The 19,725-nt window shown below is 46.7% G+C and overlaps 1 protein-coding gene across 7 annotated transcripts in view; it reads right to left on the minus strand.

Annotated features, from left to right (window-relative positions):
• The window catches only part of LOC141082783 (protein-L-isoaspartate(D-aspartate) O-methyltransferase-like), a 76,835-nt gene that overhangs the window by 38,249 nt on the left and 18,861 nt on the right, over positions 1–19,725 (minus strand). For 4 of the 7 annotated variants that reach the window (XM_073566712.1, XM_073566705.1, XM_073566709.1 and 1 more), the window contains exons 2-4: positions 2,033–2,187; positions 887–991; positions 690–721 (exon numbers count right to left, since the gene is read on the minus strand). In XM_073566712.1, the coding sequence (XP_073422813.1) occupies positions 690–721; positions 887–991; positions 2,033–2,150 (255 nt within the window). In that variant the 5' untranslated portion in view covers positions 2,151–2,187. Of the gene's footprint in view, positions 1–689; positions 722–886; positions 992–2,032; positions 2,188–2,336; positions 2,480–19,725 lie in introns of all 7 variants that reach the window. The other 3 variants (XM_073566710.1, XM_073566711.1, XM_073566706.1) reach the window with 3 other exon arrangements.

Below are 19,725 nucleotides of genomic sequence, written 5' to 3' on the forward strand. Positions count from 1 at the left end.
TGCTTTCTAGGACCCATGATACCATGACATTGCTGTGCCTCTTGTGCTTTCTAGGCCCTGTGATACCATGACATTGCTGTGCCTTTTGTGATATCTAGGTCCCTGTGATACCATGACTTTTCTGTGTCTCCTGTGATTTCTAAGCCCCCGTGGTAACATAACATTGCTGTGCCTCTTGTGAATACTAGGCCCCAGCTATACCATGCAGTTGCTGCGACTCTTGCAATTACTAGGACCATGCCTATGTCAACACAGCACTGCCCTGGCTGCCACGCGGTATCAAAGCGCATGTCAGACCAGAGTAATGTGAATCCATATTGCTCATCTCTAACCGGTGATCATGTGATTCTTCCGACTCATTGCTGGATATATAGTACTCAGAGCACAGTGTGTTTAGTCGTCCCCCTGTATTACATCCTCTCTCTCCGATCTGTAGGACTTCTCCTGTGCTGAATCCATTCTGTGGAAGCTACTGGCCCAGACCATTAAATTGGGTTGTAAGCATTCCTATATTTATTTCACATAGACACAGTCCTTGGCCAGTACAAAACCGGACCCTAGCCTCAATCACCTACACTTGATGCCTCACTTTGCAGATAAGGGACATATTCACATCCATGAAATGTTAGTTCCATGTATCAGCAGGGTACATGAAGTACAGCTAAATACTACGTGTTACCTGCACTTACCATGTGGGGTGCGCTGATTGTAGCCTTGTACCCTGCAGGAAAAACATGCATCCATTTAATGTCTCAGTATTGGCTTACTATGACTGGACCAGCGTGGACCAGCAGTAGAAACTTTCTACAACAGGGAAAACGTCATTGTGTATTTTGTTTGAAGCAAGGCACACACAATATACTGCATATAATAAGGAGGACCGCACCTATACTCTGCGGGGAATCCATGTACGGGAAGTTCCTGATGTAATGTGCTCGATCCGTGGTCAGCAGAACTTCATACACACGCTGAGACCGGATCACTCCATTTTCTGAAATAAAAATTTCACATGTCAGTGGGAGAAACTTTATCGTCAGGTTTGAACAGAAAGGAAAAAAAATAAATAAATAAAAAAAAATTGGTTGATAGTAATCTGCCAAAACTATAGCACAGGAATAAATGTACTGTAAGGCTGTGTGCCCACGTTGCGTTTTTGATGTGTTTTTCGGGGTCAAACCGCATCAAAAACGCTAAAAAGAAGCATCCCATTCATTTAAATGCTTTTTGGCCTTTGTGCCAATGGATGCGTTTACCGCTAAGGAAATGCTTAGCGGTAAAAAACGCAGCATGTTCATTAATTTCCGCTTAGGTCCGCTATTTCCTATAGTCCAAAAGACGCACGGAAAAAAACGCATCAAAAACGCGCATTTTTTCCACATAAAAACGCGCGTTTTCTGGGAAGGAGAACCCGTTTCCTGAAAGTTTAAAAAACGCTACCTGGGCACATAGCCTAAATGTTCTGGCCAAGATGGCAATATCCTTTTAAAGGGGCATTTCTGGAGACCAAAAATTACTTTTTAAAGAAATCACACTAAAATATAATCTTACATTTAAAAGGTAACCTGTTAGCTGCCCTAGCCCCCCCTAAACCGCCGCCAGGTCTCTGCTGCATTCTACCTCCCATCTCCACATTCTATCAAGCACCTTCTCATACTGTAATTTCTCTGTAATTGGAAAATCAAATTTTACTGCTCGCACTCTGCAGATCTATGAGGACTAGTCCGATGAGACGTTACTTCACCCGGACTATTCCTCCTTCCCATCTTGTAAGCACACCCTGAGGGGTGTGATTGACATTATTTCCAGGAGTGATGTCACGTCCATGCGCTCCATGGTGTTTTGCCTTCCTGGGGATATGCAGTGCCCTGATGAAGGTGGGCAGCATACACCCCGCTTCATCACATATCCCCAGGAAGGCAGAATCCTGCGCTCAAGATAAGAATGATCAAGATAAGAAATGAAGAGGAAAATCAGACAGAACTGAAGCTACAAGATCTCATAGGTACGGATGAACTAGATGGGGGTTACTCACTTCGAAGATTGTTGATGAGATCAGTGTGCGTTTTCCCACTAGACGTCCAAGCCATGGCTCTTGCAAACAGGAGTCCGAAGGGCAACGTAATGGTGGCCAATCGTAAGAAAGAGCTCATGTCACAGGACCAATGAGAGGGTCCACTGCCTGGTCTGCTGGTGGTGGGAAAAAAGCAGAAAAATGGACAATATTATACACATGACCCAACCAAAAGACCATTCTTAGTAAGCACAGCACCCTGCAATATAATTCTCCAGGTCAGTACAATTAAGGTGATACCATATGAATATACACACACACACACCCACTGTATATTCTTGAGTATAAGCCGAGCTTTTCAGCACTTTTTTTGACCCTCGAGCGAGGGTACAGAAGCTGGAGGAGGAGCGGCGAAGCAGGTCACAGGAGGCAGGAGTCGACTGCTGTGACTAATTCTTGTGCCCGCTGCTAAAGAGAAATGAATGTAAACATATGGTAAAAATTGGGATACGATATACATATTCCATCTTTAGGATGCTCTCAAAAGATATTATAAAAACCATATAAGAAACAGAGTTTATTTGATCCCATTAACAACAATGTACTCCAAAAATTCAATAGTCAAAAGACAAGCTTCCATAAGAATTACAAATTGTAGTAACAATACTATAGATATTCATACCAAAAAAGTTGGTGCTAAAATATGGCATAATAAGGAACAAGTGGGCAGCAATACAACCATAATGCAATGGAGGGCGTCATAATGAATGTATACAGGCGTGCAAATAAGTAAACATCAAATGCTAAAGTGCATAGTGCAATATATAGCAGCATAATACATGGTTTTTGCACAGCCAATTAACATACATATATACATAAAAGTAAAATAGGCCAAAGTAAGGAGGATGGGAAACAAGAATCATCCCACATGTCACACTAAACAAGATGCAGCAGTACTAACATATATACCGTATTTTCCGCTTTGTAAGATGCACTTTTTTTCCCCCCAAACTTGTGGGGAAAATGGGGGTGCGTCTTACAAAGAGGATATACATTACCGGGTGCAGGCCGCAGGGGTGTCCGGCGGCGCTGTGGGTGTCTCCGGGTGCCCAGCCGTGTCTCCACGTGCCCAGCGGTGTCTCCGGTTCCAATCCCAGGGCTCTGGCGAAATTTTGCGACATGCCAGAGACCCGGGGCTCCCTCTCGGTTCCCTCTGTTTTGGGCTCCGGCAATATGGCGGCCGCCGCCGGGGGCGGCGCATGCGCAGATGGTGATCTTGGGACAGATCTCGCTGAAATCTCATCTCTCGAGATCTCAGTCCTGAGATCACCATCAGCGCATGCGCCGCCCCGGCGACGGCCGCCATATTGCCGGAGCCCAAAACAGAGGGAACCGAGAGGGAGCCCCGGGGCTCTGGCCTATCGCAAAATGTCGCCAGAGCCCCGGGATTGGAACCGGAGACACCACTGGGCACGTGGAGACACGGCTGGGCACCCAGAGACACCCACAGCACTGACAGACACCCGGTAAGTGTGGGCAGAGCCCCGGGCTGCTGCACAGACTCCCCTGGCAGCAGTTCAGCCCCGCTGGCAGCAGCGCAAGCCCCCCAAGACAGCAGCATGCGAGCCCCCCCCTGGCAGCAGCACATCGGAGCACCCTCTCATCCCTTCCTGCAGCATCACCCCACTCCTGCCTCCTCCAGCAGTGACCCTGGGACCCCACTTCACCGCAGCCACCACCCCCGGTAAGCAATAAGACACCTGGATTATAAGAGGCACCACCATTTTATTAAAAAAAAACGCTTTTTCCTATTTTTCTCCTCAAAATTTGTGGTGCATCTTATAATCCGGAGCGTATAATAAAGCGAAAAATACGGTACATAGATAGATCGTTACTTAATATAACATCTATGTATATGTTAGTACTGCTGCATCTTGTTTAGTGTTCCTTATTATGCTAAGTTATAGCACCAACTTTTTGGTACGAATATCAACATTATTGTTAAATTTAATAAAGACAATTTGCACTTCTTATGGAAGCTTGTCTTTTGACTATTGAATTTTTGGAGTACATTGTTGTTAATGGGATCAAATAAACTCTGTTTCTTATATGGTTTTTATAAAGAGAAATGAATATTCACTACGCTGGCAGTGAATATTCATTTCTCTGTAATAGCGCGCAGTGTCAGCTGCAGCCGCCCACTCCTGCAGAGGCCGGTCACGTGTGCCCGCTACTTTAGAGGGATTAAAATTCACCTCTCTCCACTCCCATGCAGAGCAGTATAGGGATGAGGAGCCATGCAGACCAGAAAAGGGATGAGGAGCCATGCCGACCAGCGTGGGGATGAGGAGCCATGCCGACCAGCGTGGGGATGAGGAGCCATGCCGACCAGAAACTTCCACATCTGCATCACAGCTTCTATCACTAACCACCCCTCTAGGACTCTTGCAGCTTTCAACCTCTGAGACACACAAGGACGGTAACACCCTTGATCAGGTCTTTGTCCGGCTGTGTTCAATCTCCCACCTAAATAACTCACCGCTTCCACTCTCTGACCACAACATTCTCTCCTTCACGCTCACAAATCCTCGCCCACCCCAGCTCACTCCTACCAACCACACAGTCAGAAATCTACAAGCCATTAACCCTCAGACACTTTCAGACTCCCTACACTCATCACTGTCCCCAATCTCCTCTTTTTCCTGTCCTGATCTGGCTGTTCATCACTATAACGACACTCTTAGAAGCACCCTTGACCAAGTAGCTCCCCTCAGAACCTCCAAGCACAGAGTAAAACAGCCCTGGCTCACATCGCAAACTCAACTTCTCCAGCGATGCTCAAGGAATGCTGAACGCCTATGGAGAAAAACCCACACACCAGAAGATTTCATCCACTTCAAATGTATGTCAAGAACCTATAACACTGCCCTTCACCTCGCCAAACAGACCTACTTCACCACCCTAATCTCTTCACTAGCCAACAACCCCAAGAAACTTTGACACCTTTCACTCCCTCCTCAGGCCGAAAGCACAAGCCCCTATCACAGACATTTGTGCTGATGACCTGGCCTCCCACTTTACAGAAAAAATAGATAATATCCGTCAGGAAATCTACTCCCAACCACCAAGTGCTGTGACTCCCATCCCTTCCTGCATTTCCTCTGGCTCACTTTCCACATTTGATCCCATCACAGAAGAAGTAGTCTCCAGACTCCTCTCTTCCTCACTACCGGCCCCATTCCCTCACATCTCCTCCAGTCTCTCTCTCCAGTCGTCACAACTCACCAAACTGCAATCTTTAATCTCTCCCTCTCCTCTGGCATTTTACCATCCTCCTTCAAACACGTCATCACTCCGTTACTAAAGAAACCCGCTCTCGACCCATCCTGCACAACTACAGACCAGTCTCCAATCTCCCCTTCATCTCAACTTTTGGAGCACCTAGTTTACTCCCGCCTTACCCATTACTTCTCCACTCACTCCCTTCTAGACCCTTCACAGTCCGGCTTCCGCCCCTTACATTCGACTGAAACTGCACTCAAAGTGACCAATGACCTTCTGACAGCAAAACGTAATGGTCAACACTCTGCTCATTCTTCTCGACCTATCTGTAGCTTTCTACACTGTTCACCACCATCTCCTACTCTCTATGCTCCAGTCACTAGGCATTAAGGGCACTTCTCTCTCCTGGTTCTCTTGCCATCTTTCTGACCGCTCCTTCAGTGTTTTGTTCTCTGGCTCCACGTTATCTCCTCTTCCTCTCGCTGTCGGGGTACCTCAGGGCTCAGTCCTTGGCCCCCCTTCTCCTCTCTACACAGCTCCAATTGGACAGACCATCAGCAGATTTGGCTTTCAGTATCATCTTTATGCTAATGACACACAACTATACACTGTATATACTCGAGTATAAGTCGACCCCCCCTAATTTTGCCACAAAAAACTGGGAAAACTTATTGACTCGAGTATAAGCCTAGGGTGGGAAATGCTCCATAGATTATTCCCCCATATGGTGTCCCCAGAAGAAGCTCCATAGACTGTTCCCCATATGCTGACCCCAGAAGCAGCTCCATAGATTATTCCCCCATATGCTGCTGCATGTAAAAATAACAAAAAATGACACTCACCTCTCCGTCGCTGGGTGTCAGGTGCCGGTGTCACTGCTGGCACCTGAGATACTCACGTGTCCTGCGTCCATGGCTGCTCACCGCTATCTGCCACGTCATCAGTCAGTGACGTTCAGACTGTAGGGGGCGCGGCGCGCACTAACCACGTCACCGTGCCCTCTGCTGTCTGAAGTCACTGACCGATGACAGACAGCAGCAAGCAGCCATGGACGCAGGACAGGTGAGTATCGCTATACTTACCCGTCCTGACGCTGTGTCTTGAGCCCCCAGCTTCTCCCCTTGCTCTCTTCCTGCCTTCAGCAGTCACGTGGTACCGCTCATTAAAACTCATGAATATGCGCACATTCATGAGTTTTAATGAGCGGCACCACGTGACCGCTAAAGGCAGGAAGAGAGAGCACAGGGAGAAGCTGGGGGCTCAAGACACAGCGTCAGGACAGGTAAGTATGACCTGACACCCCCACCCCCCCTCCCCCTCCGACCCCCTTTGTATATGGCTCGAATACAAGACGAGAGGGGGACTTTCAGACCAATTTTTTGGGCTGAAAATCTCGGCTTATATTCGAGTATATACGGTATGTCATTCCCTGACCTTACCCCCGCTGTACTACAGAATGCCAGTGACTGTCTGTCCGCAGTTTCCAACATCAAGTCCGCTCTCTATATGAAACTCAACCTCTCCAAAACTGAACTTCTTCTGCTCCCGCCGTCTACTAACCTCCCTAAATCTGACATTTCCCTCTCCGTGGGTGGCACCACAATAACACCCCAGCAGCAGGCGCGCTGTCTGGGTGTTATGTTTGACACCAATCTCTCCTTCACATCCCATATACAATCTCTTGCCCGCTCTTGCCACTTACACCTAAAGAACATCTGTAAAATCCGCCCATTTCTCACCATGAAAACAAAAACCCTCACTGTAGCATTGATCCAGTCCCGCCTGGATTACTGCAACGCTCTTAATTGGCCTCCCCATTACTCGACTATCCCCTCTCCAGTCCATACTTAATGCAGCAGCCAGGGTCATCCATCTGGCTAAATCGGTACTCGGACACGTCCGCTCTTCGCCAGTCCTTACATTGGCTGCCCATTCATTATAGGATCCAATTCAAAGTACTTGTTCTCACCCACAAAGCTCTCCACAGGGCAGCACCCCCCTACATCTCCTCACTCATTTCTGTCTATCGGCCTAACCGACTGCTGCGCTCTGCAAACCACTTTCAACTATCCTCTGCACTAATCCGTACCTCCCACTCCCGACTCCAAGACTTCTCCCGCACTGCGCCAACCCTCTGGAATGCTCTACCCCAAGAAATTAGGACTATCCACAATTTGCATAGTTAGGCACTCCCTCAAAACACATTTGTTCAGAGCAGCCGACCACGTTCACTAATCAAAGTCATTCTATGTGTAAGTGTGCGCGTGTAGCCCATTCACTATCTCCATCCATCCCTCACTCCCTCAAGATGGCTGGACCATCATTGTAAATACACCATTGTAAATACACACCTGTACTCTGTATCTCCCCCACCTCAATGTAGATTGTAAGCTCTCATGAGCAGGGTTGTCTTATTTTGCTTTAATTGTTGCATTGTTAACGTTGTTACTTATGACTTGTGTTTTGAAACTGTTAAACTGTAAAGCGCTGCGGAATATGTTGGCGCTATATAAAGATTATTATTATTATTATTATTAATAATAGGGATGAGGAGTCAAGCATACCAGGATAGGGATGAGGGGACATGCATACCAGGATACTAATGAGGGGACAATGCATACCCAGCTTATACTCGAGTCAATAAGTTTTCCTGGTGCAAGCAATTACCTTCATAAGTCCCATGCTTAGTGACAGGACGTCCCCCTGTATGCAAACTAAGTGTCACATGTCTGTCAATATATACACTTTACCTTTCCTGAGATGCCACAGAGGCTGCAAAACCATTAACAAGAGGCACCACTAACCAAACACCATGAAGACCAAGGAGGTCTCCAAACAACACCATGATGGCCAAGGAGATCTCCAAACATGAAGACCAAGGACATCTCATAACAAGTCAGGGGCAAAGTTGTTAAGAAGTACAAATCAGGGTTGGGTTATAAAAAAAAAAAAAATCCCAATCTCTGATGATCCCTGGAGCACTATCAAATCCAATATCATCAAATAGAAAGAACATGGTGCTAGAGTATCTGTCCATACGACTACAATAAGCCGTACACTCCATAGAGGTAGCCTGTATGGAAAAATGGGCATAAAAAAAAGCCTTTACTTACACACAAATTGTAAGGCTCGTTTTGGGTTTGCCAACAGACATGTGGGAGTCTTCCCAAATGTAGGGAGGAAGGTGCTGTGGTCAGATGAGACCAAGAGTGATCTTTTTGGCCACTAAGGTAAACACTATGTCTGGCGCCAAACCAACACAGCTCATCACCCCAAGAACACCATCCTCACAGTGAAATACGGTGGTGGCAGCATCATGCTGTGGAGAGGTTTTTCGGCAGCAGGGACAAGGAAAATGGTCAGAGTTGAGGGGGAAGATGGATGGTACGAAATACAGGGAAATTCTTAAGCAAAACATGTTTCAGTCTTTCAATGATTTGAGACTGGGATGGAGATTCACCTTCCAAAAATAGCATACTACTATAGCAACACTCGAGTGGTTTGATGGGAAACGTGTAAATATTTTGGAGTGGCCTAGTCAAAGCCTAGATCTTAATCAAATTGAAAATCTGTGGGCAGACTTTAGGAGGGTGAATAGTTATGCACACTGAAGTTTTCAGTTATTTTGTCCTGTTTGTTGTTTGCCTCACAATAAAAAGAAACCCAAATGTTCTCAGTTGTAGGCATTTTGTTCGCATGGACTGATAGAAACCCTCAAAAAACAAAAAATAAAACCGTGAAATTCCAGGTTGAGAGGCAGCAAGACAAAAAAATGCAAAGGAGATGAATATTCAGTTATTTTGACACTGAGGTTATTTAATTAAGTTACATATATCGGGCCTGCTTTATATTCAATAAGCCGGATTACTTACCGGTAATGCTCTTTTAATGAGTCCACGACAGCACCCACTGGAGGTATCGGATCCGCCCCATTTGGAACAGGAAACCCTACAGGAAAGATAAAAGGGGCGGTCCGCCTTTCCTCCTCAGTTTTGCATTTCAGAGTACCAGGAGGACCGCCAAGGATTAGGCAATGTCTTGTACTTATATCTTTACTTATCCAACTTTAGCAGATATACTTTTAACATTGATATTTGTAGCAGGGAGGGAAGTGAGCGGGTGCTGTCGTGGACTCATTAAAAGAGCATTACCGGTAAGTAATCCGGCTTTTTACCCTTCGCCACGACAGCACCAACTGGAGAGATTCCAGAGACCATCACCTGGGTGGGACCACCGTGCCAAGGACAGTCCTGCCAAAGCTTAGGTCAGAGGTAGACGAAAGATCAAGTCTATAGTGTCTATAGAAGGGGATGACCAAATTGCCACCTTACATATGGTTTCAATTGGAACGTCTCCCCTCTCCGCCCAGGAAGCCGCCATTGCTCTGGTGGAATGTGCTCTGATGTTTCCCGGAGGTTCTTCATTTTTTGCAGAGTAGGCTAAACGAATGGCATCCCTGATCCATCGGGAAATGGTGCTCTTTGTGACTCCATACCCTTTTTTGCGGCCCTGAAAAGAATTGAAGAGAGCCCTACACTGCCTCCAGCTCTCGGACCTTTCAATATACTTTAGGACAGTTCTTCTGACGTCCAAAGTGTGGAATTTCTGTTCTTCCGGAGTGGAGGGATCTTCAAAGAAGGTTGGGAGGAGTATCTCCTGAGACCTATGGTACCTTGTTGATACCTTAGGCAGGTATGAGGGGTCTGGCTTTAATATTAATCTATCCCGACATACCTGCAAAAAGGGTGGATCTATGGACAGGGCCTGGATATCACCCACTCTCCTAGCTGATGTCAGTGCTACCAGGAGGGCCGTCTTAAATGATAAATATTTAAGGGATATCGTATCTATCGGTTCAAAAGGTTCTTCTGTAAGGGCGTCTAACACCAAGTTTAAGTCCCATGTAGGGATTGTGGGTATGTGAACCGGAGTTATTCTTTCACATGCCGTAATGAATCGTGATATCCACTTATTCCCTGCTATATTATGGCCATACAGCGCCCCCAACGCAGACACCTGTACTTTCAGTGTGTTTACTGACAAGCCCAATTCCTTTCCCTTTTGTAGGAACTCTAAGATAGGGACTATCGGGACTTCTGCTGTATGAGATGCTGTATGAAACTCTAGGAATTTCTTCCATATTCTTTTATAAATTTGGGTTGTGGACTGCTTCCTGCTCTGCAGGAGCGTAGTAATTAATGATTGCGAAAACCCTCTTGATCTTAATAGGTGCCTTTCAAGTTCCACGCCGTCAAGTGTAAGTTGTCCACTTGAGGGTGGAAAAAAGGGCCTTGGGAGAGTAGGTTGGGGTTTGAGGAAAGAACCCAAAGATCTGTCACTGACATAATTCGTAGCCACGAGAACCACGGTCTCTTGGGCCAGAATGGTGCTATCAGGATTACTCTCGCCTTTTCCTCTCTGATTTTCTGAATCACTTGTGGCAGGAGAATCAATGGAGGGAAGGCATATGCCAGCTTGAATCTCCATGGGGCCCTGGAGGGCATCCAGTATGTCTGGGTGATCTGCTGGAGACAGGGAAGCAAAGGTCTTTGTTTGTCTGTTTTCCCTTGTGGCAAAGAGGTCCACTTGAGGATGCCCCCATAGAGCCACTATGTTCTGGAAGATCTGGTGATTGAGGCACCACTCTCCTTGCCGAAGTGTGTGTCGGCTTAAGAAATCTGCTTCTTGATTGTCCTCTCCTCTGATATGAAGAGCTGAGAGGGACAACAAATTGCTTTCGGCTAAGTCTAAGATTCTTGCCGCAGAAGACATCAGAGTCTCTGATCGAGTACCTCCTTGTCTGTTTATGTAGGCCACTGTGGTGGTGTTGTCCGACAGGATCCTGACATGTTTCTGTTGGAGCTGTGGAAGGAAATAATGTAGAGCATAGTATACTGCTGTCAGTTCTTTTAAATTAGACGAGTATTCTCTTTCCTCTCTATTCCATCTTCCTTGACAAAAGCTATTCCCCATATGGGCTCCCCAGCCTTGGGGGCTAGCGTCGGTGGTTAGTATACTAGATGGTACTATGACCCATGGGACTCCCGAGGATAGATGGTCATCCTCTAACCACCATTCCAGAGAAGTCAAGACCTCCTGCGTTAGAGTTATCTTGCTCTCGAGGTGACCACCATGTCGCCTCTCCTCCTGGAGGATCTGATGCTGGAGTGTGCGGACAAGATAATGGGCCCACCGGACTGCAGGGGCACAGGAATCTAGCGACCCCAATAGCGACATTGCCCCTCTCAGAGACATGCGTGGTCTATCTATGGCTGCCTCTACTTTTCCTTTTGTTAGTGCAATCTTTACCTGCGGAAGTAGACATTTCTGGGTTATGGAGTTCAATTGGAACCCCAAAAACATCTGGAGGGATTGCGGAACGAGCCTGGACTTCTGTATATTGATGATCCAGCCTAGGTCCTGTAAAGATGAGATTGCATCAGCCACTCTTTCGGTACATTGGGTATCTGAGTTCCCGATTATTAGGAAGTCGTCTAAGTAAGGTACGATTAAAGTATCTTTTTGACGAACATAGGCCATCACCTCTGCCATCACCTTGGTGAAGATTCTTGGTGCTGTTGAGAGGCCGAAAGGCATGGCTGTGTATTGAAAATGACGGACCTTGCCATCGAATACCACTGCGACCCTTAGATATTTTTGGTATCTATTATGGATAGGAAGATGATAATAAGCATCTTTTAAGTCAATCCCCGCCATCACACAATTTGGAAAGAGAAGCTTTATGGTCGATCTGATTGATTCCATCTTAAACTTATAATTTTTAATAAACGTATTAAGCTTCCTTAAATTAAGAATTGTTCTAAATGTACCATCTGGTTTGGAAATTAAAAATAAGGGAGAGTAGAAGCCTCTACCTTCCTGTCCCTCTGGGACCTCTACTAAAACCCCTTTGCATAGTAGGCTCCGAATCTCTTCTTCGAGGGCCTTTTGTTGGGTCATAGAGTTAAGGCGGGTTAGGACAAAGAAATCATAAGGATTTTGAAGGAATTCTATTTTCATTCCTTCTTTAATAATACTCAAGATCCATGGGTTTGAGGATATTTGTTCCCATTTTGGATAAAAGAACCGTAATCTACCCCCTACAGGTGGGTCTGATTTTTTAATTTCTATTTTCCCTTCGGAACGTTGGACCCCTGAACATGGTACCCTTTTGTTTCTCTTCTTTTGTGGCCCATCTATTTGGTCTTTCCGTTTGCCTCCTTCTTCCAAACGGTCGCCTCTTAAAGGTTCTCCTATAGAAAGGGATAGAAGAGTCAGGGAACGCCTTCTTCCTTTCCTTTGGCGAGTATCTCGTCTAGGGCTTTCCCGAAGAGAAACTCACCCTCACACGGGGTTGCACAGATCTTAGCCTTTGATTGCGCGTCCCCCTTCCAGCTCTTCATCCACAACGCCCTTCCGGCGTTGTTCACTAGAGCTGCTGATCTTGCTGCCAGCCGTAGAGTGTCTGCCGACGCATCAGCCATAAAGGCAGCTGCCCCCCTTATCAATGGGATAGCGGCCCTTAATTTTTCTCTGGACACCTTTTGCTCGATTTGTTGATCCAGCTGGTCCAACCACACGAGCATGGATCTAGTGGTGCATGTGGTGGCTACCGCTGGCTTAAATATACCCGTGGTAGACTCCCAAGACCTCTTCAATGATGATTCCGCCTTGTGGTCTAACGGGTCTGCCAACAAGCCTGCGTCCTCTACTGGAATAGCCGATTGTCTCGAAGTAGAGGATATAACGGCATCCACTTTTGGCACTTTGGTCCATTTTAATAGCTCCTCATCGCTGAAAGGATACTTTCTTTTTGAGGCTGATGGGAGAAAACTTCTTTGGTCATTTTTTTCCCATTCCCTCTTTATTAGGGCCTTAATTGCCGGTATTACCGGGAACGCTCTCCTTTTCTTTTCAGCCAATCCCGCAAACATTATGTCCTGTGCGGTTTGAGCACCCCTTGGTTCCTCACACCCCATAGTGCTTCTCACCGACTTGACTAGGTTGTCCACACTATCTAGGGGGAAACATGACTGTCCCTCCATGTCTGATGATGACGAGGATGTTAGTGAGGAGTCAGATTAACCCCCCTTCTTCTTCTGACTCTGAGCTGAGGGTTAACTGCTTCTTGCTGCCAGTCTCTGAGGGAGTTTTGGCGCAGTTAATAGCATGTATCTCCTCCTGATTATAGCTCTAATGTCCTTTGTCGACAAAGCGGACCCTTGCTTTGTCTCTTTGGTGCACTGTTTACAGAGCTTCTTAGGGTAGGAGTCAGGGAGAGGTTCCGAGCATAGCGCACATTCTTTATGCTTGGATTTATCCTTTTTCTTGGTCTAGAAGGGGACACCAAGGCGGGGGGGGGGGGTAGGAGAGGTCAGCTTAGTAGGCAGAGTATATACTTTGCACACTCACCCAGTGAAGCCTTATATTACCGGATCAGATGGCTGAGACGTCCTAGGCCTTGATTCTCCTGCTTCATTCCTGCGGCCGGTGTTGTGGTCCCTGGTGGAGCTACCTCCTGCAGAATCCCCCGCTGGAGCGTGTGCTTCCGTTGGGGACGACATTGCTGCAACGCCGCTCAGCTGCGCCGCTGTTTAAATAACCTGCTCCTCTTTTTTTTTTTTCTCTGCCGTCCCCCCGGAAGTGGCTCCTCCTCCCAGGGATCACCGCGCGCGTGCCCGATGCTCTCTCAGCCATCCCGCCCCGGAAGTTCAACCATTACTTCCGGGGGGGGTCAGGAGACTGTGCGCCGGCCGGCTACTGCGCCGCTTTACCGCGCGGCCCCGCTCTCCACGCGGTCCCCTTCTCCATGCACCGCCACTGGCGCCTTTCAAAAGGAGACCTCCATACTCCCCTTTTTTTTTTTTTTTTTTTTCCCTGCGCCACTGGCGCTCTTACCGCTCCCAGCAGCGGTGCGTCCCGGTGCCTGCCGGCGCTCTCCTGGGTGAGACGGGGCGGCCATCCCCGGACCCCGTCATCACCCTTCGCTCACCAGACGAGGGGGGAGCCGTCTAACGGAATCTCCCCCGACGCTGCTTCTGGACCGCAGCCCCTGCCGTTCCCAAGGAGACTGCACAGGCGGCATGCCTGGCCCAGGTAATCTTTTCCTGAACTGAGGAGGAAAGGCGGACCGCCCCTTTTATCTTTCCTGTAGGGTTTCCTGTTCCAAATGGGGCGGATCCGATACCTCCAGTGGGTGCTGTCGTGGCGAAGGGTAAAATATTTTTTAATACTGCGGTGTGAATATTCTCTACATTTATAGAGATATTATACTCTTGTTGGAAATTATTTATAATTAACTATTATTATTATTATACTAGTTGTAGAAGACACAGGAACCTTTTCTATTTAAATTCCACCTGGTTTATTGCAGTCCTCATAAACCACATCACCAGAAAACCTAAAAACAGCCTTTGTCTGGCACAAGGTAAAATAAAAACTAACAAGGCCATTCAATAGTGCTGGTTGGGTCGCCTGGCTTAGAGTCCAGCTTCATAGTCCTGTAGCAACCATATTCAATCCAGGAGATCTGCACACCTCCATACACACAGGCACTGTGAGACAAACAGCGCTCTCAATTCACAAAGTGAACCACTCCCAGGTGTGGAGTTATGGTGAGCAGCAGTCTCTCCCAACTCATCAGCTGCTCACAATAAATCTGTCATGGCCGATTAACCCCTTTCATCACTTAGTTTGCTGAAAATTAATTTTTTTTTACTAAATTTAGCTTGTGTCATCATTTTCTGAAATCTCTGACTTTAAAAAAATGTTTTTCCATCAATGGACCTGTATTTAGGGCTTGTTTTTTGCATGGCGAGCTGTAGTTTCTGTTGGTACAATTTGGGGGGTATAGAATGCATTTTATTGGCTGTGATTGTACTTCTTTGAGAAAGTGCGGTGACTAAAAAACAGCAATTCTGATATTTCTATTTGTCCTATTGTACACTTGGCCACAAGTTGCTTGTGCTACTGTGAGCAGCCTGTGTTGCCCAAACATGCTACCATGGCCTGTAGCATCTCTGGACTGCTCTCCCATTAAAGACTTCTTTGGTTGGCAATTCCAAAGGAAACTGCCAGCAGCTTATCTTGATGATTCGGCCTATTACACTTGGCAGAACCTTCTTCATACAACGATGCTGAAGATGGTTTCTTATTCGTCCAGCTTCTTATTCAGCAATTTTTTCTTCTTTTTTTTTATAGGTTTAGTAACAAAAAATAAGCATCACAATAATAACACACAATGCAGTGAGGCGCCCTGATGTGAATACACTTAAAAACTGCTACAAAAATTTATTATAAAACGGGCATCAAAGTGGGCACCGAAAGGTGTTAATGAAAGGGTTAAATGACTTTGGGCCACTGATATCATCCTGCAGACATATAGAACAGGGAGCCCAACATAAAAACCAGGTCTCTCCAGCCTGGTCCATTCCTGGTGTGGAATCAGTGGCCCAAAGTCATTTAACCTCTTAAAAACATCAGTTATTTATTCAAATCTGTGAAAATTGGCTGACTGCCCACTTCAATGCCAATTCTGATGCTCAGAACTCATTTGGGCCTGGCTGTAAGGACCTGGGTTTGATGCAGGGGATAAATATCTGAATTCTTTGAGTGAGATCAGTGGCCTAAAGTCATTTAACCCCCTTAAAAACATCAGTTACTTATTCAAATCTGAGAAAATTGGCTGTTTACCCACTTTGATGCCAATTCTGCTGCCCAGAACCCATTTGGGCCAGCATCACTATCTGTGTATTCTTAGTGTGAGATCAGTGGCTCAAAGTCATTTAACCCCTTAAAAACACCAGTTATTTACTCAAATGGCCAAAATCGACTGTCCGCCCACTTTGATGCCAATTCTGATGCCCAGAACCCATTTGGGCCAGGCTGGAGAGACCTGGATTTGATGTGGGGCTCCCTGTTCTATATGTCTGCAGTGTGATATCAGTGGCCCAGGTGTTTTGTAAATGTGGTTTCCATGTCTTCATTTACGTCTGGACTATAAATTTAGAACCATCCTTAGGGGTGCACGCATGTGGGGGTGCACGCATCACAGAAGCAAAGCGTCACGAAGATAAGCGTCGGGATACAGCAGTTATTACATGGCACAGAACTAAAATCCATCTTCTCTCTTCATACAGGTAAAAATTCCCTCTGCTTGCTGTCTTCTGCAACATATTCAAATGGTACAACTTCCCACCTCTGATTGCTGTCTCATCTGCTGCAATAGACTCTAATGGTAAAAATTCCCTCTGCTTGCTGTCTTCTGCAACATATTCAAATGGTACAACTTCCCACCTCTGATTGCCGTCTCATCTGGTGCAATAGACTCTAATGGTAAAAATTCCCTCTGCTTGCTGTCTTCTGCAACATATTCAAATGGTACAACTTCCCACCTCTGATTGCTGTCTCATCTGCTGCAATAGACTAATGGTAAAAATTCCCTCTGCTTGCTGTCTTCTGCAACATATTCAAATGGTACAACTTCCCACCTCTGATTGCTGTCTCATCTGCTGCAATAGACTCTAATGGTAAAAATTCCCACCTCTGCTTGCTGACTGCTATGTCATCTGCTGCTTTACCATCTAGAAACATATTTTAATGTGTCTGCTAATTCATTGTTATAAATCATTTGGTGCATTGTACTTAAAACTCACTGTTGCATTTCCATGACTGGGATCAGTGTAGATCTTATCTGGTGGAGGTGTTAAAATAGATGTTGCCAGGCTGAATGTCTTTGATCATCCAAAAAAAAAAACAAAAAAAAAAAAAACCCTGGTGTGCTGACCCCAGCTGCCAAATTATCCTCAACCAGTTCCCACAATCCATCTCTTCTGACCCTGCCATCTGGACTATAAATTTAGAACCATCCTTAGGGGTGCACGCATCACAGAAGCAAAGCGTCACGAAGATAAGCGTCGGGATACAGCAGTTATTACATGGCAGTTAGTCAGGTAACCCACACTCTGCTCTCCCTTTTATCCATGTGCCTTATTCCTATCCTCCTATGTTCTCTTGCAATCCACTTTCACCGACCAATCCCCCCTCCATCACGACTCGTATACATCAGCTCTTCTCTTTCCTTCTCCCATGCACTTCTCACCTTCTTAAAAAACCTCAGCCCATCTTGCCCAAACACACTGCACAAAAAGTCTTCATACAATTCCAAAAACTACTTGATCTTTATCTTCCTGCTCCTACTGATTTCAGGGGACATCTCCCCCATCCCCGGTCCACCATCCCCCAACCTCAACCCCTACCCTACCTCACATCGAAACCTTAATAATCTTACTAATATTATTTGCACTCCTTCATCTCCTTCTTTCAATTGTGCCCTTTGGAATCCACGGTCTGTATGCAACAAGCTTCCTTTCCTACACAATTACTTTCTGAAAAACTCTCTGAATCTGTTGGCCCTCACGGAAACCTGAATTCAGGATTCTGACACTGTCTCTCCTGCTGCCATTTCCCATGGTGGCTTACAATTCTCCCATTCCCCGAGACCGACAAACAGACATGGTGGCGGAGTCGGCATACTCCTGTCCCCACAATGCACTTTCCAGGTCATCCCCCCAGTTCCATCACTCTCATTCCCTTCTTTTGAAATCCACACCATCAGGCTCTTTCGTCCCCTCTCCCTCAGAGTAGCGGTCATATACCGGCCCCCAGGCTCACCCACCCACTTCCTGGACCATTTCTCTGCCTGGCTGCCGCACTTCATGTCCTCAGAACTACCAACCCTTATCCTGGGAGACTTCAACATCCCCATTAACAGCCCCACTTCCACATCTGCATCCCAGCTTCTATCACTAACCACTTCTCTAGGCCTCTCTCAGCTCTCAACCTCTGAAACACACAAAGACGGTAACACCCTGGACCTGGTTTTCGCCCGGCTCTGCTCAATCTCCCACCTAGATAACTCACCGCTTCCCCTCTCTGACCACAACATTCTCTCCTTTACACTCACAAATCCTCGCTCACCCCAGCACCCTCCTACCTACCATTCAGTCAGAAATCTACAAGCCATTAACCCTCATATACTTTCAGACTCCCTACACTCATCATTGTCCCCAATCTCTTCTTTGTCCTGTCCTGATCTGCTGTACATCACTTCAATGACACTTTTAGAAGCACCCTTGACCAAGTAGCTCCCCTCACCCTCAGAACCTCCAAACACAGAGTGAAACAGCCCTGGCTCACATCGCAAACCCGATTTCTCCAGCGATGCTCTAGGTGTGCTGAACGCTTATGGAGGAAAACACGCACACCAGAAGACTTCATACACTTCAAATTTATGTTAAGGACATATAACTCTGCCCTTCACCTCGCCAAACAGACCTACTTCACCACCCTGATCTCCTCACTATCCAACAACCCCAAGAAACTTTTTGACACCTTTCACTCCCTCCTCAGGCCAAAAGCACAAGCCCCTATCACAGACATTTGTGCTGACGACCTGGCCTCCCACTTTATAGAGAAAATAGACAATATCCGTCAGGAAGTCCGCTCCCAATCACCAAGTTCAGTGACTCCCATCCCTCCCTGCATTTCCCCTGGCTCACTCTCCACATTCGATCCCATCACAGAAGAAGTCTCCAGGCTCCTCTCCTCTTCTCGTCTGACTACATGCACAAGCGACCCCATTCCCTCACATCTCCTCCAGTCGTCACAACTCACCTAACTACAATCTTTAATCTCTCCCTCACCTCTGGCATTTTCCCCTCCTCCTTCAAACACTATCATTACTCCATTACTAAAGAAACCCACCCTCGACCCTTCCTGCACAAACAACTACAGACCAGTCTCCAATCTCCCCTTCATCTCTAAACTCTTGGAGCGCCTGATATACTCCCGCCTTACCCGTTACCGCTCCACTCACTCCCTCCTAGACCCTTCACAGTCCGGTTTCCGCCCCCTACATTCGACAGAAACTGCACTTATCAAAGTGACCAATGATCTTCTGACAGCAAAACGTAATGGTGACCACTCTCTGCTCATTCTTCTCGACCTTTCTGCAGCTTTCGACACTGTTGACCATCCTCTCCTACTCTCTAGGCTCCAGTCACTAGGCATTAAGGACACTGCTCTTTCCTGGTTCTCCTCTTATCTTTCCGACCGCTCCTTCAGTGTTCTGTTTTCTGGCTCCACTTCATCTCCTCTTCCTCTCACTGTTGGGGTACCTCAGGGCTCAGTCCTTGGCCCCCCTTCTCTTCTCTCTCTACATGGCCCCAATTGGACAGACCATCAGCAGATTTGGCTTTCAGTACCATCTTTATGCTGATGACACACAACTGTATACATCATCCCCTGACCTTACCTCGGCTGTACTACAGAACGCCACTGACTGTCTGTCTGCAGTCTCCAACATTATGTCTGCTCTCTATCTGAAACTCAACCTCTCCAAAACTGAACTTCTTCTGCTCCCACCATCTACT

Source organism: Dendrobates tinctorius, unplaced genomic scaffold, assembly GCF_039654945.1.
Source record: "Dendrobates tinctorius isolate UK_male_01 unplaced genomic scaffold, ASM3965494v1 ptg000019l, whole genome shotgun sequence".
In the NCBI taxonomy this organism is placed as follows: domain Eukaryota; kingdom Metazoa; phylum Chordata; class Amphibia; order Anura; family Dendrobatidae; genus Dendrobates; species Dendrobates tinctorius.